The sequence below is a fragment of the Triticum aestivum genome, chromosome 7A (genome assembly GCF_018294505.1).
Source record: "Triticum aestivum cultivar Chinese Spring chromosome 7A, IWGSC CS RefSeq v2.1, whole genome shotgun sequence".
In the NCBI taxonomy this organism is placed as follows: Eukaryota; Viridiplantae; Streptophyta; class Magnoliopsida; order Poales; family Poaceae; genus Triticum; species Triticum aestivum.
In genome coordinates, this window is record NC_057812.1 from 642,117,036 (window position 1) to 642,135,671 (window position 18,636).

The 18,636-nt window shown below is 48.2% G+C and overlaps 2 protein-coding genes across 2 annotated transcripts; one reads left to right on the forward strand and one right to left on the reverse strand.

Moving 5' to 3' along the window:
• Nucleotides 1–9,735: 9,735 nt before the first annotated feature.
• On the reverse strand, nt 9,736–11,479 carry LOC123154134 (uncharacterized). Its single transcript, XM_044572930.1, has one exon. It carries the CDS (start codon nt 11,169–11,171, stop codon nt 9,978–9,980), a length of 1,194 nt encoding a protein of 397 aa, XP_044428865.1. The 5' UTR covers nt 11,172–11,479; the 3' UTR covers nt 9,736–9,977.
• A 2,649-nt stretch (nt 11,480–14,128) lies between these two features.
• LOC123148885 (F-box protein At5g06550) lies at nt 14,129–16,923 on the forward strand. Its single transcript, XM_044568403.1, has 2 exons — nt 14,129–15,503; nt 16,409–16,923. The coding sequence occupies exons 1-2, from the start codon at nt 14,212–14,214 to the stop codon at nt 16,650–16,652; spliced, it is 1,536 nt and encodes a 511-aa protein (XP_044424338.1). The 5' UTR covers nt 14,129–14,211; the 3' UTR covers nt 16,653–16,923.
• Nucleotides 16,924–18,636: the final 1,713 nt, after the last annotated feature.

The following is an 18,636-nucleotide window of genomic DNA, read 5'->3' on the forward strand; positions in this document are numbered from 1 at the left end:
ACGTGATCATATTCTTAGCCGTGTGCGGCGCCCCCTTCCACCATAGTCCTTGATAATATTGCAGCGGTGCTTAGGCGAAGCCCTGTGACGGTAGTACATCAAGATTGTCACCACGCCGTCGTGCTGACGGAACTCTTCCCCGACACTTTGCTGGATCGGAGTCCGGGGATCGTCATCGAGCTGAACGTGTGCTAGAACTCGGAGGTGTCGTAGTTTCGGTGCTTGATCGGTCGGGCCGTGAAGACGTATGACTACATCAACCATGTTGTGCTAACGCTTCCGTTGTCGATCTACAAGGGTACGTAGATCACACTCTCCCCTCTCGTTGCTATGCATCACCATGATCTTGCGTGTGCGTAGGAATTTTTTTGAAATTACTACGAAACCCAACAGTGGCATCTGAGCCTAGGTTTTATGTGTTGATGTTATATGCACAAGTAGAACACAAGTGAGTTGTGGGCGATATAAGTCATACTGCTTACCAGCATGTCATACTTTGGTTCGGCGGTATTGTTGGACGAAGCGGCCCGGACCAACATTACGCGTACGCTTACGCGAGACCGGTTCTCCCGACGTGCTTTGCACAAAGGTGGCTAGCGGGTGACAGTTTCTCCAACTTTAGTTGAACCAAGTGTGGCTATGCCCGGTCCTTGCGAAGGTTAAAACAGCACCAACTTGACAAACTATCGTTGTGGTTTTGATGCATATGTAAGATTGGTTCTTGCTTAAGCCCGTAGCAGCCACGTAAAACATGCAACAACAAAGTAGAGGACGTCTAACTTGTTTTTGCAGGGCATGTTGTGATGTGATATGGTCAAGACATGATGCTAAATTTTATTGTATGAGATGATCATGTTTTGTAACCGAGTTATCGGCAACTGGCAGGAGCCATATGGTTGTCGCTTTATTGTATGCAATGCAATCGCGCTGTAATGCTTTACTTTATCACTAAGCGGTAGCGATAGTCGTGGAAGCATAAGATTGGCGAGACGACAACGATGCTACGATGGAGATCAAGGTGTCGCGCCGGTGACGATGGTGATCACGACGGTGCTTCAAAGACGGAGATCACAAGCACAAGATGATGATGGCCATATCATATCACTTATATTGATTGCATGTGATGTTTATCTTTTATGCATCTTATCTTGCTTTGATTGACGGTAGCATTATAAGATGATCTCTCACTAATTATCAAGAAGTGTTCTCCCTGAGTATGCACCGTTGCGAAAGTTCTTCGTGCTGAGACACCACGTGATGATCGGGTGTGATAGGCTCTACGTTCAAATACAACGGGTGCAAAACAGTTGCACACGCGGAATACTCAAGTTATACTTGACGAGCCAAGCATATACAGATATGGCCTCGGAACACGGAGACCGAAAGGTCGAGCGTGAATCATATAGCAGATATGATCAACATAGCGATGTTCACCAATGAAACTACTCCATCTCACATGATGATCGGACATGGTTTAGTTGATTTGGATCACGTAATCACTTAGAGGATTAGAGGGATGTCTATCCAAGTGGGAGTTCTTAAGTAATATGATTAATTGAACCTAAATTTATCATGAACTTAGTACCTGATAGTATCTTGGTTATTTATGTTTGATTGTAGACAGATGGCCCGTGCTATTGTTCCGTTGAATTTTAATGCGTTCCTTGAGAAAACAAAGTTGAAAGATGATGGTAGCAATTACACGGACTGGGTCCGTAACTTGAGGATTATCCTCATTGCTGCACAGAAGAATTACGTCCTGGAAGCACCGCTGGGTGCCAGGCCTGCTGCTGGAGCAACACCAGATGTTATGAACGTCTGGCAGAGCAAAGCTGGTGACTACTCAATAGTTCAGTGTGCCATGCTTTACGGCTTAGAATCGGGACTTCAACGACGTTTTGAACGTCATGGAGCATATGAGATGTTCCAGGAGTTGAAGTTAATATTTCAAGCAAATGCCCGGATTGAGAGATATGAAGTCTCCAATAAGTTCTATAGCTGCAAGATGGAGGAGAACAGTTCTGTCAGTGAGCATATACTCAAAATGTCTGGGTATAATAATCACTTGATTCAATTGGGAGTTAATCTTCCAGATGATTGCGTCATTGACAGAATTTTCCAATCACTGCCACCAAGCTACAAGAGCTTCGTGATGAACTATAATATGCAAGGGATGAATAAGACTATTCCCGAGCTCTTCGCAATGCTGAAAGCTGCAGAGGTAGAAATCAAGAAGGAGCATCAAGTGTTGATGGTCAACAAGACCACTAGTTTCAAGAAAAAGGGCAAAAGGGAAGAAGAAGGGGAACTTCAAAAAGAACAGTAAGTAAGTTGCTGCTCAAGAGAAGAAACCCAAACATGTACCTAAGCCTGAAACTGAGTGCTTCTACTGCAAGCAGACTGGTCACTGGAAGCGGAACTGCCTCAAGTATTTGGCGGATAAGAAGGATGGCAAGGTGAACAAAGGTATATGTGATATACATGTTATTGATGTGTACCTTACTAATGCTCGCAGTAGCACCTGGGTATTTGATACTGGCTCTGTTGCTAACATTTGCAACTCGAAACAGGGACTATGGATTAAGCGAAGATTGGCTAAGGATGAGGTGACGATGCGTGTGGGAAACGGTTCCAAAGTCGATGTGATCGCAGTAGGCACGCTACCTCTACATCCACCTTCGGGATTAATATTAGACCTAAATAATTGTTATTTGGTGCCAGCGTTAAGCATGAACATTATATCTGGATCTTGTTTGATGCGAGACGGTTATTCATTTAAATCAGAGAATAATGGTTGTTCTATTTACATGAGTAATATCTTTTATGGTCATGCACCCTTAAAGAGTAGTCTATTCTTATTAAATCTCGATAGTAGTGACACACATATTCATAGTGTTGAAACCAAAAGATGCAGAGTTGATAATGATAGTGCAACTTATTTGTGGCACTGCCGTTTAGGTCATATCGGTATAAAGCGCATGAAGAAACTCCATACTGATGGGCTTTTGGAACCACTTGATTATGAATCACTTGGTACTTGCGAACCGTGCCTTATGGGTAAGATGACAAAAACACCGTTCTCCGGTACTATGGAGAGAGCAACAGATTTGTTAGAAATCATACATACAGATGTATGTGGTCCGATGAATGTTGAGGCTCGTGGCGGATATCGTTATTTTCTCACCTTCACAGATGACTTAAGCAGATATGGGTATATCTACTTAATGAAACACAAGTCTGAAACATTTGAAAAGTTCAAAGAATTTCAGAGTGAAGTTGAAAATCATCGTAAAAAGAAAATAAAATTCCTACGATCTGATCATGGAGGAGAATATTTGAGTTACGAGTTTGGTGTACATTTGAAACAATGTGGAATAGTTTCACAACTCACTCCACCTGGAACACCACAGCGTAACAGTGTGTCCGAATGTCGTAATCGTACTTTACTAGATATGGTATGATCTATGATGTCTCTTACTGATTTACCGCTATCATTTTGGGGATACGCTCTAGAGACAGCTGCATTCACATTAAATAGGGCACCATCAAAATCCGTTGAGACGATGCCTTATGAACTGTGGTTTGGCAAGAAACCAAAGTTGTCGTTTCTGAAAGTTTGGGGCTGCGATGCTTATGTGAAAAAGCTTCAACCTAATAAGCTCGAACCCAAATCAGAGAAATGTGTCTTCATAGGATATCCAAAGGAAACTATTGGATACACCTTCTATCATAGATCCGAAGGCAAGACTTTTGTTGCTAAATTCGGAAACTTTCTGGAGAAGGAGTTTCTCTCGAAAGAAGTGAGTGGGAGGAAAGTAGAACTTGACGAGGTAACTGTACCTACTCCTTTATTGGAAAGTAGTACATCACAGAAACATGTTTCTGTGACACCTACACCAATTAGTGAGGAAGCTAATGATAATATCATGAAACTTCAGAACAAGATACTACTGAACCTCGTAGATCAATCAGAGTGAGATCCGCGCCAGAGTGGTACGGTAATACTGTTCTGGAAGTCATGCTACTAGATCATGATGAACCTACGAACTATGAAGAAGTGATGGTGAGCCCAGATTCCGCAAAATGGCTTGAACCATGAAATCTGAGATGGGATCCATGTATGAGAACAAAGTATGGACTTTGGTTGACTTGCCCAATGATAGGCAAGCAATTGAGAATAAATGGATCTTCAAGAAGAAGACTAACGCTGACGGTAATATTACTGTCTACAAAGCTCGACTTGTCGCAAAAGGTTTTCGGCAAGTTCAAGGGGTTGACTACGATGAGACCTTCTCACCCATAGCGATGCTTAAGTCTGTCCGAATCATGTTAGCAATTGCCGCATTTTATGATTATGAAATTTGGCAGATGGATGTCAAAACTGCATTCCTGAATGGATTTCTGGAAGAAGAGTTGTATATGATGCAACCAGAAGGTTTTGTCGATCCAAAGGGAGCTAACAAAGTGTGCAAGCTCCAGCGATCCATTTATGGACTGGTGCAAGCCTCTCGGAGTTGGAATAAATGCTTTGATAGTGTGATCAAGGCATTTGGTTTTATACAGACTTTTGGAGAAGCCTGTATTTAGAAGAAAGTGAGTGGGAGCTCTGTAGCATTTCTGATATTATATGTGGATGACATATTACTAATTTGAAATGATATAGAATTTCTGGATAGCATAAAGGGATACTTGAATAAGAGTTTTTCAATGAAAGACCTCGGTGAAGCTGCTTACATATTAGGCATAAAGATCTATAGAGATAGATCAAGATGCTTAATTGGACTTTCACAAAGCACATACCTTGACAAAATTTTGAAGAAGTTCAAAATGGATCAAGCAAAGAAAGGGTTCTTGCCTGTGTTACAAGGTGTGAAGTTGAGTCAGACTCAATGCCCGACCACTGCAGAAGATAGAGAGAAAATGAAAGATGTTCCCTATGCTTCAGCCATAGGCTCTATCATGTATGCAATGCTGTGTACCAGACCTGATGTGTGCCTTGCTATAAGTCTAGCAGGGAGGTACCAAAGTAATCCAGGAGTGGATCACTGGACAGCGGTCAAGAACATCCTGAAATACCTAAAAAGGACTAAGGATATGTTTCTCGTTTATGGAGGTGACAAAGAGCTAATCGTAAATGGTTACGTCGATGCAAGCTTTGACACTGATTCGGACGATTCTAAATCGCAAACCGGATACGTGTGTACATTAAACGGTGGAGCTGTCAGTTGGTGCGGTTCTAAACAAAGCATCGTGGCGGGATCTACGTGTGAAGCGGAATACATAGCTGCTTCGGAAGCAGCAAATGAAGGAGTCTGGATGAAGGAGTTCATATCCGATCTAGGTGTCATACCTAGTGCATCGGGTCCAATGAAAATCTTTTGTGACAATACTGGTGCAATTGCCTTGGCAAAGGAATCCAGATTTCACAAAAGAACCAAGCACATCAAGAGAGGCTTCAATTCCATCCGGGATCTAGTCCATGTGGGAGACATAGAGATTAGCAAGATACATATGGATCTGAATGTAGCAGACCCATTGACTAAGCCTCTTCCACGGGCAAAACATGATCAACACCAAGGCTCCATGGGTGTTAGAATCATTACTGTGTAATCTAGATTATTGACTCTAGTGCAAGTGGGAGATTGAAGGAAATATGCCCTAGAGGCAATAATAAAGTTATTATTTATTTCCTTATATCATGATAAATGTTTATTATTCATGCTAGAATTGTATTAACCGGAAACATAATACATGTGTGAATACATAGACAATCAGAGTGTCACTAGTATGCCTCTACTAGACTAGCTCGTTAATCAAAGATGGTTATGTTTCCTAACCATGAACAAAGAGTTGTTGTTTGATTAAGGGGATCACATCATTAGGTGAATGATCTGATTGACATGACCCATTCCATTAGCTTAGCACCCGATCGTTTAGTATGTTGCTATTGCTTTCTTCATGACTTATACATGTTCCTATGACTATGAGATTATGCAACTCCCGTTTGCCAGAGGAACACTTTGTGTGCTACCAAACGTCACAACGTAAATGGGTTATTATAAAGGTGCTCTACAGGTGTCTCCAAAGGTACATGTTGGGTTGGCGTATTTCGAGATTAGGATTTGTCACTCCGATTGTCGGAGAGGTATCTCTGGGCCCTCTCGGTAATGCACATCACATAAGCCTTGCAAGCATTGCAACTAATGAGTTAGTTGTGAGATGATGTATTACAGAACGAGTGAAGAGACTTGCCGGTAACGAGATTGAACTAGGTATTGAGATACCGACGATCGAATCTCGGGCAAGTAACATACTGATGACAAAGGGAACAACGTATGTTGTTATGTGGTGTGACCGATAAAAGATCTTCATAGAATATGTAGGAGCCAATATGAGCATCCAGGTTCCGCTATTGGTTATTGACCAGAGACGTGTCTCGGTCATGTCTACATTGTTCTCGAACCCGTAGGGTCCGCACGCTTAAGGTTTTGATGACAGTTATATTATGAGTTTATGAGTTTTGATGTACCGAAGTTTGTTCGGAGTCCAGGATGTGATCACGGACATGACAAGGAGTCTCGAAATGGTCGAGACATAAAGATTGATATATTGGAAGCCTATATTTGGATATCGGAAGTGTTCCGGGTGAAATCGGGATTTTACCGGAGTACCGGGAGGTTACCGGAACCCCCCGGGAGGTATATGGGCCTTAGTGGGCTTTAGTGGAAGAGAGGAGAGGTGGCCAGAGCTGGGCCGTGCACCCCTCCCCCCTAGTCCGAATAGGACAAGGAGAGGGGGCCGGCGCCCCCCTTCCTTCTCTCTCTCCTCTTTTCCCCCTCCTGAATCCTATTCCAACTAGGAAAGGGGGGGAATCCTACTCCCGGAGGGAGTAGGACTCCTCCTGGCGCGCCCTATCCTGGCTGGCCGCACCCCCCTTGATCCTTTATATACGGAGGCAGAGGACACCCCTAGACACACAAGTTGATCCACGTGATCATATTCTTAGCCGTGTGCGGTGCCCCCTTCCACCATAGTCCTTGATAATATTGCAGCGGTGCTTAGGCGAAGCCCTGCAACGGTAGTACATCAAGATCGTCACCACGCCGTCGTGCTGACGGAACTCTTCCCCGACACTTTGCTGGATCGGAGTCCGGGGATCGTCATCGAGCTGAACGTGTGCTAGAACTCGGAGGTGCCGTAGTTTCGGTGCTTGATCGGTCGGGCCATGAAGACGTACGACTACATCAACCACGTTGGGCTAACGCTTCCGTTGTCGATCTACAAGGGTACGTAGATCACACTCTCCCCTCTCGTTGCTATGCATCACCATGATCTTGCATGTGCGTAGGAAATTTTTTGTAAATTACTACGAAACCCAACATCACACACCAGAAGGTGGTCTTGTTTATTCGAGACAGGAAGATGGAAATCACGTAGAATATTTTGAACGACCGGAAGGGCAGTGTGCCCTAGGCGCTTGTGCCACCGAGAGGTGGAAGTCTTGATGGCAGCAAGAACTTGGCGTGGAGGTGCACTTTGCCGTCCAGTCACGGGGAACAAGCCCCATCTACTCTTGTTTTGCAGAATTGTTCTCCGGGTAGCCTGATCCTTAACAAGAAAGAATTCAGGATGAAGCTCAATGAATACATCATTATCTCGCATAAGATTATAGGCAGAAAGAAGGCTTTGGTCGGCACTAGGGGCATGAAGGATGTTGTTGAGATGTAAGGAACCAGAGGGAGTAGATAATATTGAATGACCAATATGCGCTATGTCCATACCTTGCCCACTTGCCGTGTGAATTTGGTCGGTGCCAGTGTAGCGATCACGGACGGCTAGCTTCTCCAACTCGCCGGTGACGTGATCTGTGGCGCCGGTGTCGAGATACCAATTGGTATCCATGCCGTAGGAGTGGGCAGAGTTGGCGGAGCGTGGGTTGCCACCACTACCGCCGCCACCACCGCGCCCACCACCGCCGCGTCCGCCACCACCGCTGCCTGCAGGGTTACGTACATTTTTGTTGAAGCCTTTATCGAACCTCTTCTTGCAGCGCCACGCACCGTGGCCTTCCTCCTTGCCGATTTGACAGCGTTCGCGGTCACCACGGTCACCGCGGTCACCGTTCTGCTGACGCGACGCACCACCGCCACCACCATTGCCTGAGTTGTCGGAGTAGTTGCCCCCGCCGTAGCCACCGCGTCCACCACCCTGACCACCGCGTCCGCCGCCGTAGCCGCCATGACCACCCTTCGCAGCGAGGTTGGCAGAGTGATGAGCGGGGAAGGCGGCGTGCTGGGCAGTGATCCGGGCCTCCCCAGAGAGCAGCAGCGAGAAGAGCTCGCTGAGACCGATCGGCCGATCGGTGGCAGCGCGCGTGGAGATGGAGGTGACGAACCCGTTGTAGTCGGGCTCGTGCATGAGGCCCTCGAGGATATGCGAGACGATATCATCCTCCTCGAGGGGCTTTCCTGCAGCAGCAAGTTCATCTGCTAACCCCTTCATCTTCGTGAAGTAAGCAGATGCGGAGAGATCGCCCTTGCGGGCGTTGCCGATCGCCGAGCGAAGCTGAATTTGACGTGCTCGGGACTGCGCGGAGAAGCTCTCGACCAGGGCTTGCCAGACGCCCGCGGCCGTGGTGTGATTGTACACCTGCATCAGAACTTCACGGGATAGAGATGCGAGCAAAAAAGTTAGGACCCGTTGATCTTGAGTAACCCAGATTGCATGCTCTGGATTGGGCAGCTCGGTGATCTTATTCTTCCCATTGGTCTCCTTCTCGGTGACGATGACAGCAACGGGTTCCTTGATCGAGCCGTCAAGGTAGCCCATCATCGCCGCAGCCCTGACGTGCGGAAGAACTTGGACCTTCCACACCGGGAAGTTGTCACGGGTGAGTTTCTCCGTGATGGTGTGGCCGAGGGAGGCGAGCGAGGGCATGGCCATGGCGTGGGAGGAGGAAGAAGATGACATGATCTAGATGTGTGGAAGAACTAGGCTTTGTATACCATGTAAAACGAGAGGCTGAAAGCGCATGCCGGGGCAGGGGCGCATTGCGTGTTTATATAGGCCAAACATGCGGCTAAGATTACAAAGGAGGTTAGGGGTAGGTTAGGTGTGGATTGATCTCGAAGCTAAGCTAACTACCAAGATCTAATCACAACAATCTAACCTATCCTAACTACAACACGCACGCCACATATCTAGCCGGCACGGTTTACAACATAACGTGGCAAGGCATACAATGATGTTTAACAAAAATGTAATCAAAACTATATTGTGTTTTCTCTTATTTATTTAAATACTTGCTCTGATCTAAATTTTGAACTAAAACCACAACACTTATTTCTGATCGGAGGGAGTAGCAATTTTGCCTTCCTACCTAAGGTTATGTACAACTCTAGTTATTTGGTTTGGAATGGTTTCTTTGCCGAGTTTCATTTGAAGACAGGGCTGGTCAGGCACATATTTCCCCCTAAATTCATTAGTAAGCATGCATCTATTGGAATACCTAGTCTAGGAGAACTGAAGAGTTAACAGCCGAAATAATTTGGTTGATTAACGAAGGAACAGCTTGTAGTGCACTATATATTTTTTCTAAGACGCGGATCAGTTAGGATCGGCCTTTTTCCCCTTTCCTCTAAAAATCTAATTTGGGTCCTAACTAACTGGATTGTATATAGCTTAGAGGACAAACAGTGGCAGTGCAATTGTGCATATCAATCTCAGATAAAGGAATGAATGGAAAATGTGATTCAAATCAAAGAGCACAATTGTACAGTTCGCGTTACCATGCTAAACTTCTAGGGTTCAAAGAGCGAGTAGAAGCAGAGCACCACTTACAAGATGACCTTCCCATGGTTCGAAGCCACAGAGTATCACTTGGTTTTGTTTTTAATCAAAGCCACGGATTGATTGATTAACCACAAATACATTTTGCTTCCCAGTGTCCATCCTACCACAAATGAAAAAGATGAGCACTATCGTCTACAATGACTGACAAGATGTTTTTCGAAGTGACACCAGATCCGACCAGTGCTGCACAAGGAGAGACAGTCGACAAGATTATGCGGCTGCAGCGCCGAGTGGGAGCTCAGGCTATCGCTGCTAATGGCGCTTCTGTCTGCAAGACGGTAGCCCTCAGTTCGGTTCCTCTCTGCAATGTCGAAGCTCAGGTAGACGGTGTCGCCTCTAATGGCGCCAGAAGGGAAGGCCTTGATAGGCACCGAGAGAGAGCAGTACATGCCGATGAACAAGGCATGTCCCCCGCCGCCGAAGCTGTTGGCTCGGCACAAAGTCCCGGCGCCCAGATCCAGTCGATACACGTCGTACCTCCTCTTGGCCGCGTTATTGTTGTCATGGTGTCGCGAGAACCTACGGTGCACCAGCGTCAGCTCTCCGGCACTGTCCATCAGGTGCAGAGTGTCTGCCATCGGGGAAACCGGCATAGGCAGCTTGGCAGCCAGCTCCAGGCGTGGCGGCTGATCCTCCAGCACCATGACGCCGTCAATGGTGGCACAGTAGAACCGTCCTGCGATCATCGAGGAAGCCGTTCGCAGCAGATTGTGGAAGTTCAACACCGTCCAGTGGTCATCGCCGGGCTTTGCCATGCCGAGCATGTTGAGCCTGTTGAAGGAGAGCACCACCGTGGAATCATCGCTGAGAACGCCGGAGCCCCAGGCCGGAAAGTGGGTGTCGAAAGCGGCGGTGAAAAGGAGGCCGTCGTTCCCCTGATGGGACACCAGCGCGGTGAGCGGCGGGAGCTGGGTGAGATGGCGCGTCAGCGGGTTGAGCAGGTGCACCTTGGTGCTCCGCGGCCAGTCGAGCACGACGAGCAGGCCCTCGGCGGTGAGGGCGAGCACCTCCTGGTTGTGGAGCTCCGGGAGGTGCACCTGGATGCACTCGCCGGTGGAGGAGTTGAGGAAGCGGCGGCGGTTGGGGGCGTCGATTCGCTCCCGGGGTTCCCGGAGCATGAGCCACCGCCGGGGGTGGAACCGGCGGTCGAGGCCGCCGTGCGCGCGCGGGTCCGCGCAGCACCGCCGCCACGGGCCGCACGCGGCGCGGAAGCGGAGGTAGTCGGCGACGTCGTGGGCGAGGACGCGGTCGGCGATCGTCCCCGCCAGCCCGTCCCCGAGACCAGCCCAGTCCCTCAGCCTATTTTCAGAGGGAGGCATGGAGACGGCGCGGCTCGTGGGTGCTCGCTTTGCTTCGACCCCAAATTAGCGCGCCGGGAGGGAAGAAGATCCGACCGCGCACCGCCGCCGCCGTCGTCGCCGGAAGAGGTGCGGGGAGGGAGGGCGGCTGGTCCAGATCCGACAGCCGCCGTGGCCGTGGCCGCGGTGAGCAGCACCCCGGCGGCGTGCGAGGAAAGAAGAAAAAGAGGAACGCCCAGTGCGGCAGCGTGTGGCCACTGGCCAGCGACTGGAGTAAAGAGTACTGTATGAAGGTCCTACATGAAGAGTCGCCTTTAAGATTTGGAAGATTGATATACAGACGGTTGAAAAGTCATACAAATCATCAGGAGGGCATATGCTCTAGTTTAGGGCCTCTTTGATTCGGAAGATTTTCAAAACACAGGGATAGAAGAAAAAATATAAGGGGAGATCCGCCGCCTCGCGAGCCGTCTGATTTGACACAACTCTAGCGCCGAGTGCCCGAGTCTTTCTTCACTTTTGCAACATACATTGTGCTGCAGTTTTTTTTTTTTGCAACAAAGGTCGTACTGCAGAAAATATTTGAAAAAAAAGGGTGTGTTGTAAATTTTATTTTGCAACACAAGTTATGTAGCAGATGTTTTTTTGCAACAGAGCTTATGTTTCCGAAAAACTGCATCGTCGAGTTGCCACCGCAACATCCCTATATTTTGGAAACATGAATGATGTTGCAAAATCTTGAGTTACGGTGCGTGGGATTAGACTGACACTTGGTTGGCTCTTGATGCAGCGGACATGGAGTGTAGAATCGGCCGGATGAATGTAATCCTTTTCCAAAAAAAAAAGAAGTAGAGATTAGAGTTGCATGCCATTTTCTTCCCTTTTAATGGGAGAACCTTCTAATATATTCATCAACTGTTAAGATAATACAAAGAACATCATACATAAAAATTACATTCAGATCCGTTGTCGAAGTAATGGGCCACGGGTAGGCTAACCCGAGGCCCAAAACCTTTCAAAACATCGGGGCTGACTACGCCCCTTGAGACGCCAGATGAAGAGCCGCCTTCTGGAGGACGGCTGAAGGAACAGTCGGCTGCCCGCATGCAGTCGAGTCCTAGAGGCGAGGTCAAGACCGGCCGACTCCCGCCTGGCGGCTTCCAGAGAAGCCGGCCACGGGGAGTCAGACCACGGCACCAACAAGGCCCATGCCCTCATCAGGGGGGGTGGGACGGGGAGTGGCAACAGTGAAGCCCACTCCCTCCCCTTTTTCAGGAGATGGCTAGGCCACAATGCGCTGTACCAACGGAGATCTCCGTCTGGCGCGGCACTGTTGCCATGCCATCCCTGACATCAGCAACAGTGGGTGGAGTCCTGTGCCCACAACGGCCTGTCAGTACGGTCCATGGACGACGGGCCCTACCGGTCAGCGAGAGTCCAGAAGACGGCAAGAGCGCCACCAGACGGACCTGTAGGGAGACGGTCACCGGGAGTCGGCCTGCCCCTCCCACGGGTTCCCCGCACCATTAACCAGACGAGACAGGGAGTTGCTACAGTGATCACCCGCCAGACGGTGGGGCTGTAGCCACTACCCCATGACCAAGCCTGCGTTAGAAGCACGGCTACAGTAATCAGCAGCCGGCAAGACCCGCAAGCGGCGGGTACGGCCTGTCAGCTCCGTATCAGACTAGTCGGCGGGCCCCAGCAGTCGGCGGAAGGGCCGGCAGGCGAAGAGACTGACGGCTGGGCTCTGCGCCCAGTCAGTTTACCGTTATACCCCTGGGGTAGGCCTATATAAACCCTCGAGGGCACCCATGCAAAGGGTTCCGACCCATTAGAACTAGACCAGATCATAGAAGGAGGAGAGAGCTAGCCCTGCCTTCTCCTACCTTCGGCATACAGCTCGAGGAGCGCCCTTGTATTCACTTTGCCTTAGTGATCATGCGGAGACCCCGTAGAGCAGGACTAGGGGTGTTATCTTCTAGGAGAGTCCCGAACCTGGGTAACGTACGCCGGCGTTCGTGTCTACGCCTTATCCCGCTTCCGGGCACCGGCGACGTTCTACTCACCCGCACCATGATAAGACATCCATTGGCATATGTCGCACCCAAGCCCCGACATCCGTAGACCACCTAGCGACGACTACAAGCACTGGAGCGAGCCGAAGATGAGCCGAACACAGATGAACGAAGATCGGATCCACGAAAACAAAACGTCGGCCGAATCCTACAAGATCCGCCAGAGACAAATCTTCACACGTCCCCAATGACACTGGAAGCACCGCCTTGACAGAGACTGGTCCGAGAGAACCATATTCTATCGTCAGATAGCCGCCGTCGCGTCACCTCTTTGGGAAGGACACAAACCCTAACAAACTAAAAAAAGCCCTCCCACCGGCAAGGGTCAGGATCCACCGCATCTCCAGGCCCTAAGGTGAGACGAGGTAGATCTGCGGCAGCGGCGTTGGCAGGAGGCACAAGAAACCTTGTCCATCGGGTGTCCTCCTTAGGAACGTAGGGGTACGAGCAGGCGTTCCCGACGTATTCAGCTATCCACACATGCCATTTTATTGTATCGTGAGGATGTTTAACTATGCATAATGCACTGGAGAAATACATGGTTGTTCATAGAGGTTGGATGGATGAAAAACTACCAATGAAATCTAGTGCAAATGAATGTAATGAAAAATTCATATGGTTGTTGTCTTACGAATCAAACAACCCATGTAAAAAAAAATCCGTAAGGATCAAAATCCTTTCAAATTTCTTAGCAAATTCTTTCAATCAAAGAATCCTTTAATAGTACTTTCTTCGTTCCAAAATAAATGCTTAGTATTTAATCAGTGACCATAATTGCGACACGGTGTCGGAAACCAGCATTTTCATATGAACAACCCTCACGAACCAACTCGATCACAGGCGTCCGTTTATGACCGAGCTGCGACCCTAGCCGTGCGATTGCCCATCTGCTTCGCAAAGGGCACTCCAAAACCTTAACCCCCGACCACTCTTCTACCTTTCCTCCCCTCCCGCCGCCGCCGCCGCCGCCCGTACGAGCGAGCATGCCCAGCGCGTTCCACTCCCTCCGCCCCTCGCTCATCAAGCGGAAGCACAAGCACAAATCCACGCGCCGCGGCGGGAAGCGCCCCAAGAAGACCGGCGAGTCGACGAGCCCCGCCGCCGGAGGCGAAGACGCCTCCTTTGACCTGAAGGGCTCCGCCTCCGCGTCCACCGCGGCTGGGCGCGGCGGAGGAGGCAGCCTCGTCCAGCCGCTCGGGAACCTCCTCCTCGCGGCCGCCGGGCGCACCAACCTCCGGGACGCGAGCCTCGGCGGGCTTCGCCAGCTCCCCGACGACCTCCTCCTCGACGTCCTCGGCCTCCTGCCCGCCCGCGACCTCGCCGCGCTCTCCGCGGCCTCCAAGGCGCTCTACGTCATCTCCTCCCACGATCCGCTCTGGCGGGCCATCGTCCTGGACGAGCTCGGCGGCGACTTCGCCTTCGCCGGCTCCTGGCGCGCCACCTACATCGCCGCCGTGTCTGGCCGCCCCCATCGCCCCCCGCGGGCCCTTGAGATCAGCGGCTTCTACTCGGACTACCTCTTCCAGAGCTGGCTGTGCGCCAACATGGAGATGCGGGCCGAGTGGCTCGAGCGAGACACCATTGACCGCCGCCGCGGCTTATCGGTGGAGAAATTCATCGCAGAGCACGAGGAGCCGAACTGGCCGGTGCTGCTTGAGGGGTGCCTTGATTCCTGGCCGGCGCTGCAGAAATGGACGAGGGAGTATCTGCTGGAAGTCTCAGCCGGCAAGGAGTTCGCCGTCGGTCCGGTGAGCATGCCACTGGACAGGTACTTCCAGTACACCGACAATGCGGAGGAGGAGAGGCCATTGTACCTCTTCGACGCGAAATTCGCCGACAAGGTTCCGGAGATGGGGAGGGACTATGAGGTGCCGGCGTACTTCCAGGAGGACCTGTTCAAGGTGCTCGGGGAGGAGAGGCCGGATTACAGGTGGGTCATCATCGGTCCGGCTGGATCAGGGTCATCGTTCCATGTAGATCCTAACTCGACATCGGCGTGGAATGCTGTGATCAAAGGGGCCAAGAAGTGGGTGATGTTCCCGCCGGAGGTGCCGCCACCAGGGGTGCACCCAAGTTCGGATGGGGCAGAGGTCACTAGCCCTGTGTCTATCATGGAGTGGTTCATGAACTTCTACGGAGCCTGTAGGACCTGGGAGAAGAGGCCGATTGAGTGTGTGTGCCGGGCTGGGGAGATTGTGTTTGTGCCTAATGGGTGGTGGCACCTGGTTATCAATCTTGAGGAGTCCATTGCCATCACTCAGAACTATGTGAGCAGGTTAGATTTCAGATTCCATACAGTTTCTCTGTTTTTCCACTTCATATATGTGTTAGTACCTATTATGCTTACTAAGCAACCATCAGGAAGCATAAATACAGGAGCTTCTACAATATGTATCATTTATCTAGGGCGAACGACTGTACTATTTTGTACCTTTTGTATGGACACATTCCCAAAACTATTATCTCCATGCCACTTGAACAATTAAGCGTACACAGCCTGAATTGCAAGAATTTCCAATAAAAAAATCAATTCAAAACCAAGGTTCTGAGCTTCTAACTCTATATTTGTTGCTTAAATAAAGTATGTATACTACATTTTGTTGACAGAAATTTGGGTAGTATTCCTCAAATTAGTTCTATGCATATCACTTCAGCACTGTGAGATAGAGGTGGTCTTGCCATTGTGTCAGTTACGAATTATGATCAAGTATAAAAAAATACTTGGTCTTCCAAAAGAGTATCTTTGGTTTAAGAACCATGTTTCCTAGTTTATACTCCCTCTGTTTCGAATTATAAGATGTTTTGGATATTTCAATATGGACTAGATACGGACTAAAATGAGTGAATCTACACACTGAAAAATGTCTAGATACATTCAATTTAGAAGAAAGCTAAAACATCTTATACTTCGGAACGGAGGGAGTACATGACACCTTCTTCATGATCACATAATTTTGATTAAAATATTAGCCTTTAAATCAACGAAGATTAAGATGAATCCTGGCTTTAGCTCCATATCTCTGTTTCTGGGGCAGTTACATGGTTGAATAGATATGCAAAATTCTTTAACTGGATGATTTTAGCATAGTGTAACTTTTTTTATGAGTGAACATGCTATTTTCATGAAAAATATATATCTTAATAAAACGGTTTCTCTTTCCTTCCTTATGAAATATCCAGGAGGAACCTGTTGAATGTTATTGACTTTCTCAAGAGGCCCAATGCAAGCGAGCTTGTGTCAGGGACCAAGGACAGGGTGAACCTGCACGACAAGTTCCGGAAGGCCATTGACACAGCTTACCCTGGGACGATTAGTCAGCTTGAAGTTGAAGCTCAGCAGAAGGCTGCTGCTCGGAAGAAGAAAGTCGCATTCTGGGATTCTGCTGTTGACGCTAACACTGGAGGATTCAAGTTCTCCTTTTGATTTTCTTGCAGCAGCTAGGTCTGTGGACTTAACATTTTATCTTCTCCTGTTTACATGAGCAATCACATTCGATTTGCTTTGAGAACCTGGGTTCATGGGCCTTCGCATTCATCTGCTTGCAGTCAAGCAGATTATTTTGATTGTACAAGGCTATGAGCATCCTAGAACTTGGAAGTTGGTCCCGGTTGTTATTGTAAGGTTTGTACCATGTATTACATCATGCAAATTTTGATCTTTGATCTTCAAAAAGTTGGGCTGAAAATTGTTTGCATATTGCCAAGTTGACAGTGCACTAAGGTTATAGCACATTCATGCTCAAGTATGCGTCGGTACTTATGTTCATGCATTGTAGATCACTCGTACCGAACATTACGGATCACTCGTACCTTGATATCTCTGCGAACATCAATGTAATAGTAGCACTTGGCATTGTAATTCCTCCAGAATGGACTTGCGCTCTTAACATCATTGCACTTATGTTCATCCTAAGCTTTGGAAGAGCTTGGTCTCAGATATCATTGTTCCCATTGTTGTTGCGAGGCTGTACCATGTACTGTAATTTACATCATGCAAAATTCCTCTTAACTTTATTGTGCCCTTCTGAATAAGAAGATGTGGTTCGTATCTTCTGGTTCTCTGCGAAGCGTGCGAGTGGCACCCCCAATGCCCTGCCTCTTTTAGGAGTCTGGTTCTCTGCGAAGCGTGCGAGTGGCACCCCCAATGCCCTGCCTCTTTTAGGAGGTACTCCCTCCGTAAACTAATATAAGAGCGTTTAGATCACTACTTTAGTGATCTAAACGCTCTTATATTAGTTTACGGAGGGAGTAAATACATAGTGCTCGTACTTGCACGCATGTTCAGTTTGGTGCTGTGTAAAATACAGAGAACTGGTTTCAAAACTTGGCTTTCATTTGTTTCCAAAAAAGAACTTGGCTTTCGCATACCATACAGTGCCTTGATAGAGTTAACAGCGCTGACGTGGCACGTGACATGGGGCCCATTTGCAGCGGAGTAGAAATAAATATTGACAGTTTTTCTTTTTGACAAAAAAAAATGTTGGCACGACGGCGAGGGCAGGACCGACGAGCCGAGCATGAACTATGCTACCTCAACAACGAATACTCCAACGCCGCCAAGATCGACGAGGCACGACGGCGAGGGCAGGCATGGCCGCCGCAAAGGCCATGCTACTTGCGGCGCGTGTAACGATAAGGACACGCGCTGCCGCCGTCCACACACACACACACCACCACCACCACCACCACTACCACCATCATCATGCATGGAGAATGCGAAACAAAGACGACAAAGACGACCACACAACTCAATCAGAGGTATCCTGCGGAGCAACCCACGGGTCATTAATCGTGAGCCTTTCGAGGCACAGTCAGCCTGGCTGGGCTAGTAGGCCACAGAGCGCCTTTTTTTAATGAGATCTTGTAATTTTATTTCTCCAATGAGATTAATGAAATACCTGTTTCCGTACCTTTTTTCTTTGTGTATTTTCATACACTGTTACGCCTGCATACTTTTTTTTCTTTCCCCGACGCATGAGAGAAATACACTCCCTCTTCCCTTCACCCGGGAGTTCTAGATATTTTTCTTATGTCAAACAACCATCTTCGGCTGATTTTGTACATACTATCCTTTAGAGTCTGGGAAGGTTTATGGAACCACATACATAAATAAAATGCAATTTTATCTTACCTTCTAAAATTTATTTTTATGTTAACCTATGTTTTAAAAACTATTTTATAAAATGTTAGTAAATTTGTATAAACATAAAAAACAGCAGGGAATATTCGGAATCAATTTATTTTAACTATTCCACCGAAGGGTCTCATATTTTGAGACGGAGGCAGTATTTCCATGGGTAATTTTTTTCCAATAAAGACTTTAGCAGAATGGCTGTAATTCAGTTCGTTCTCTCCCTATTATTTTTTCTAGTTTTTATTTTCATATACTGGGCTCGAATATTATCATT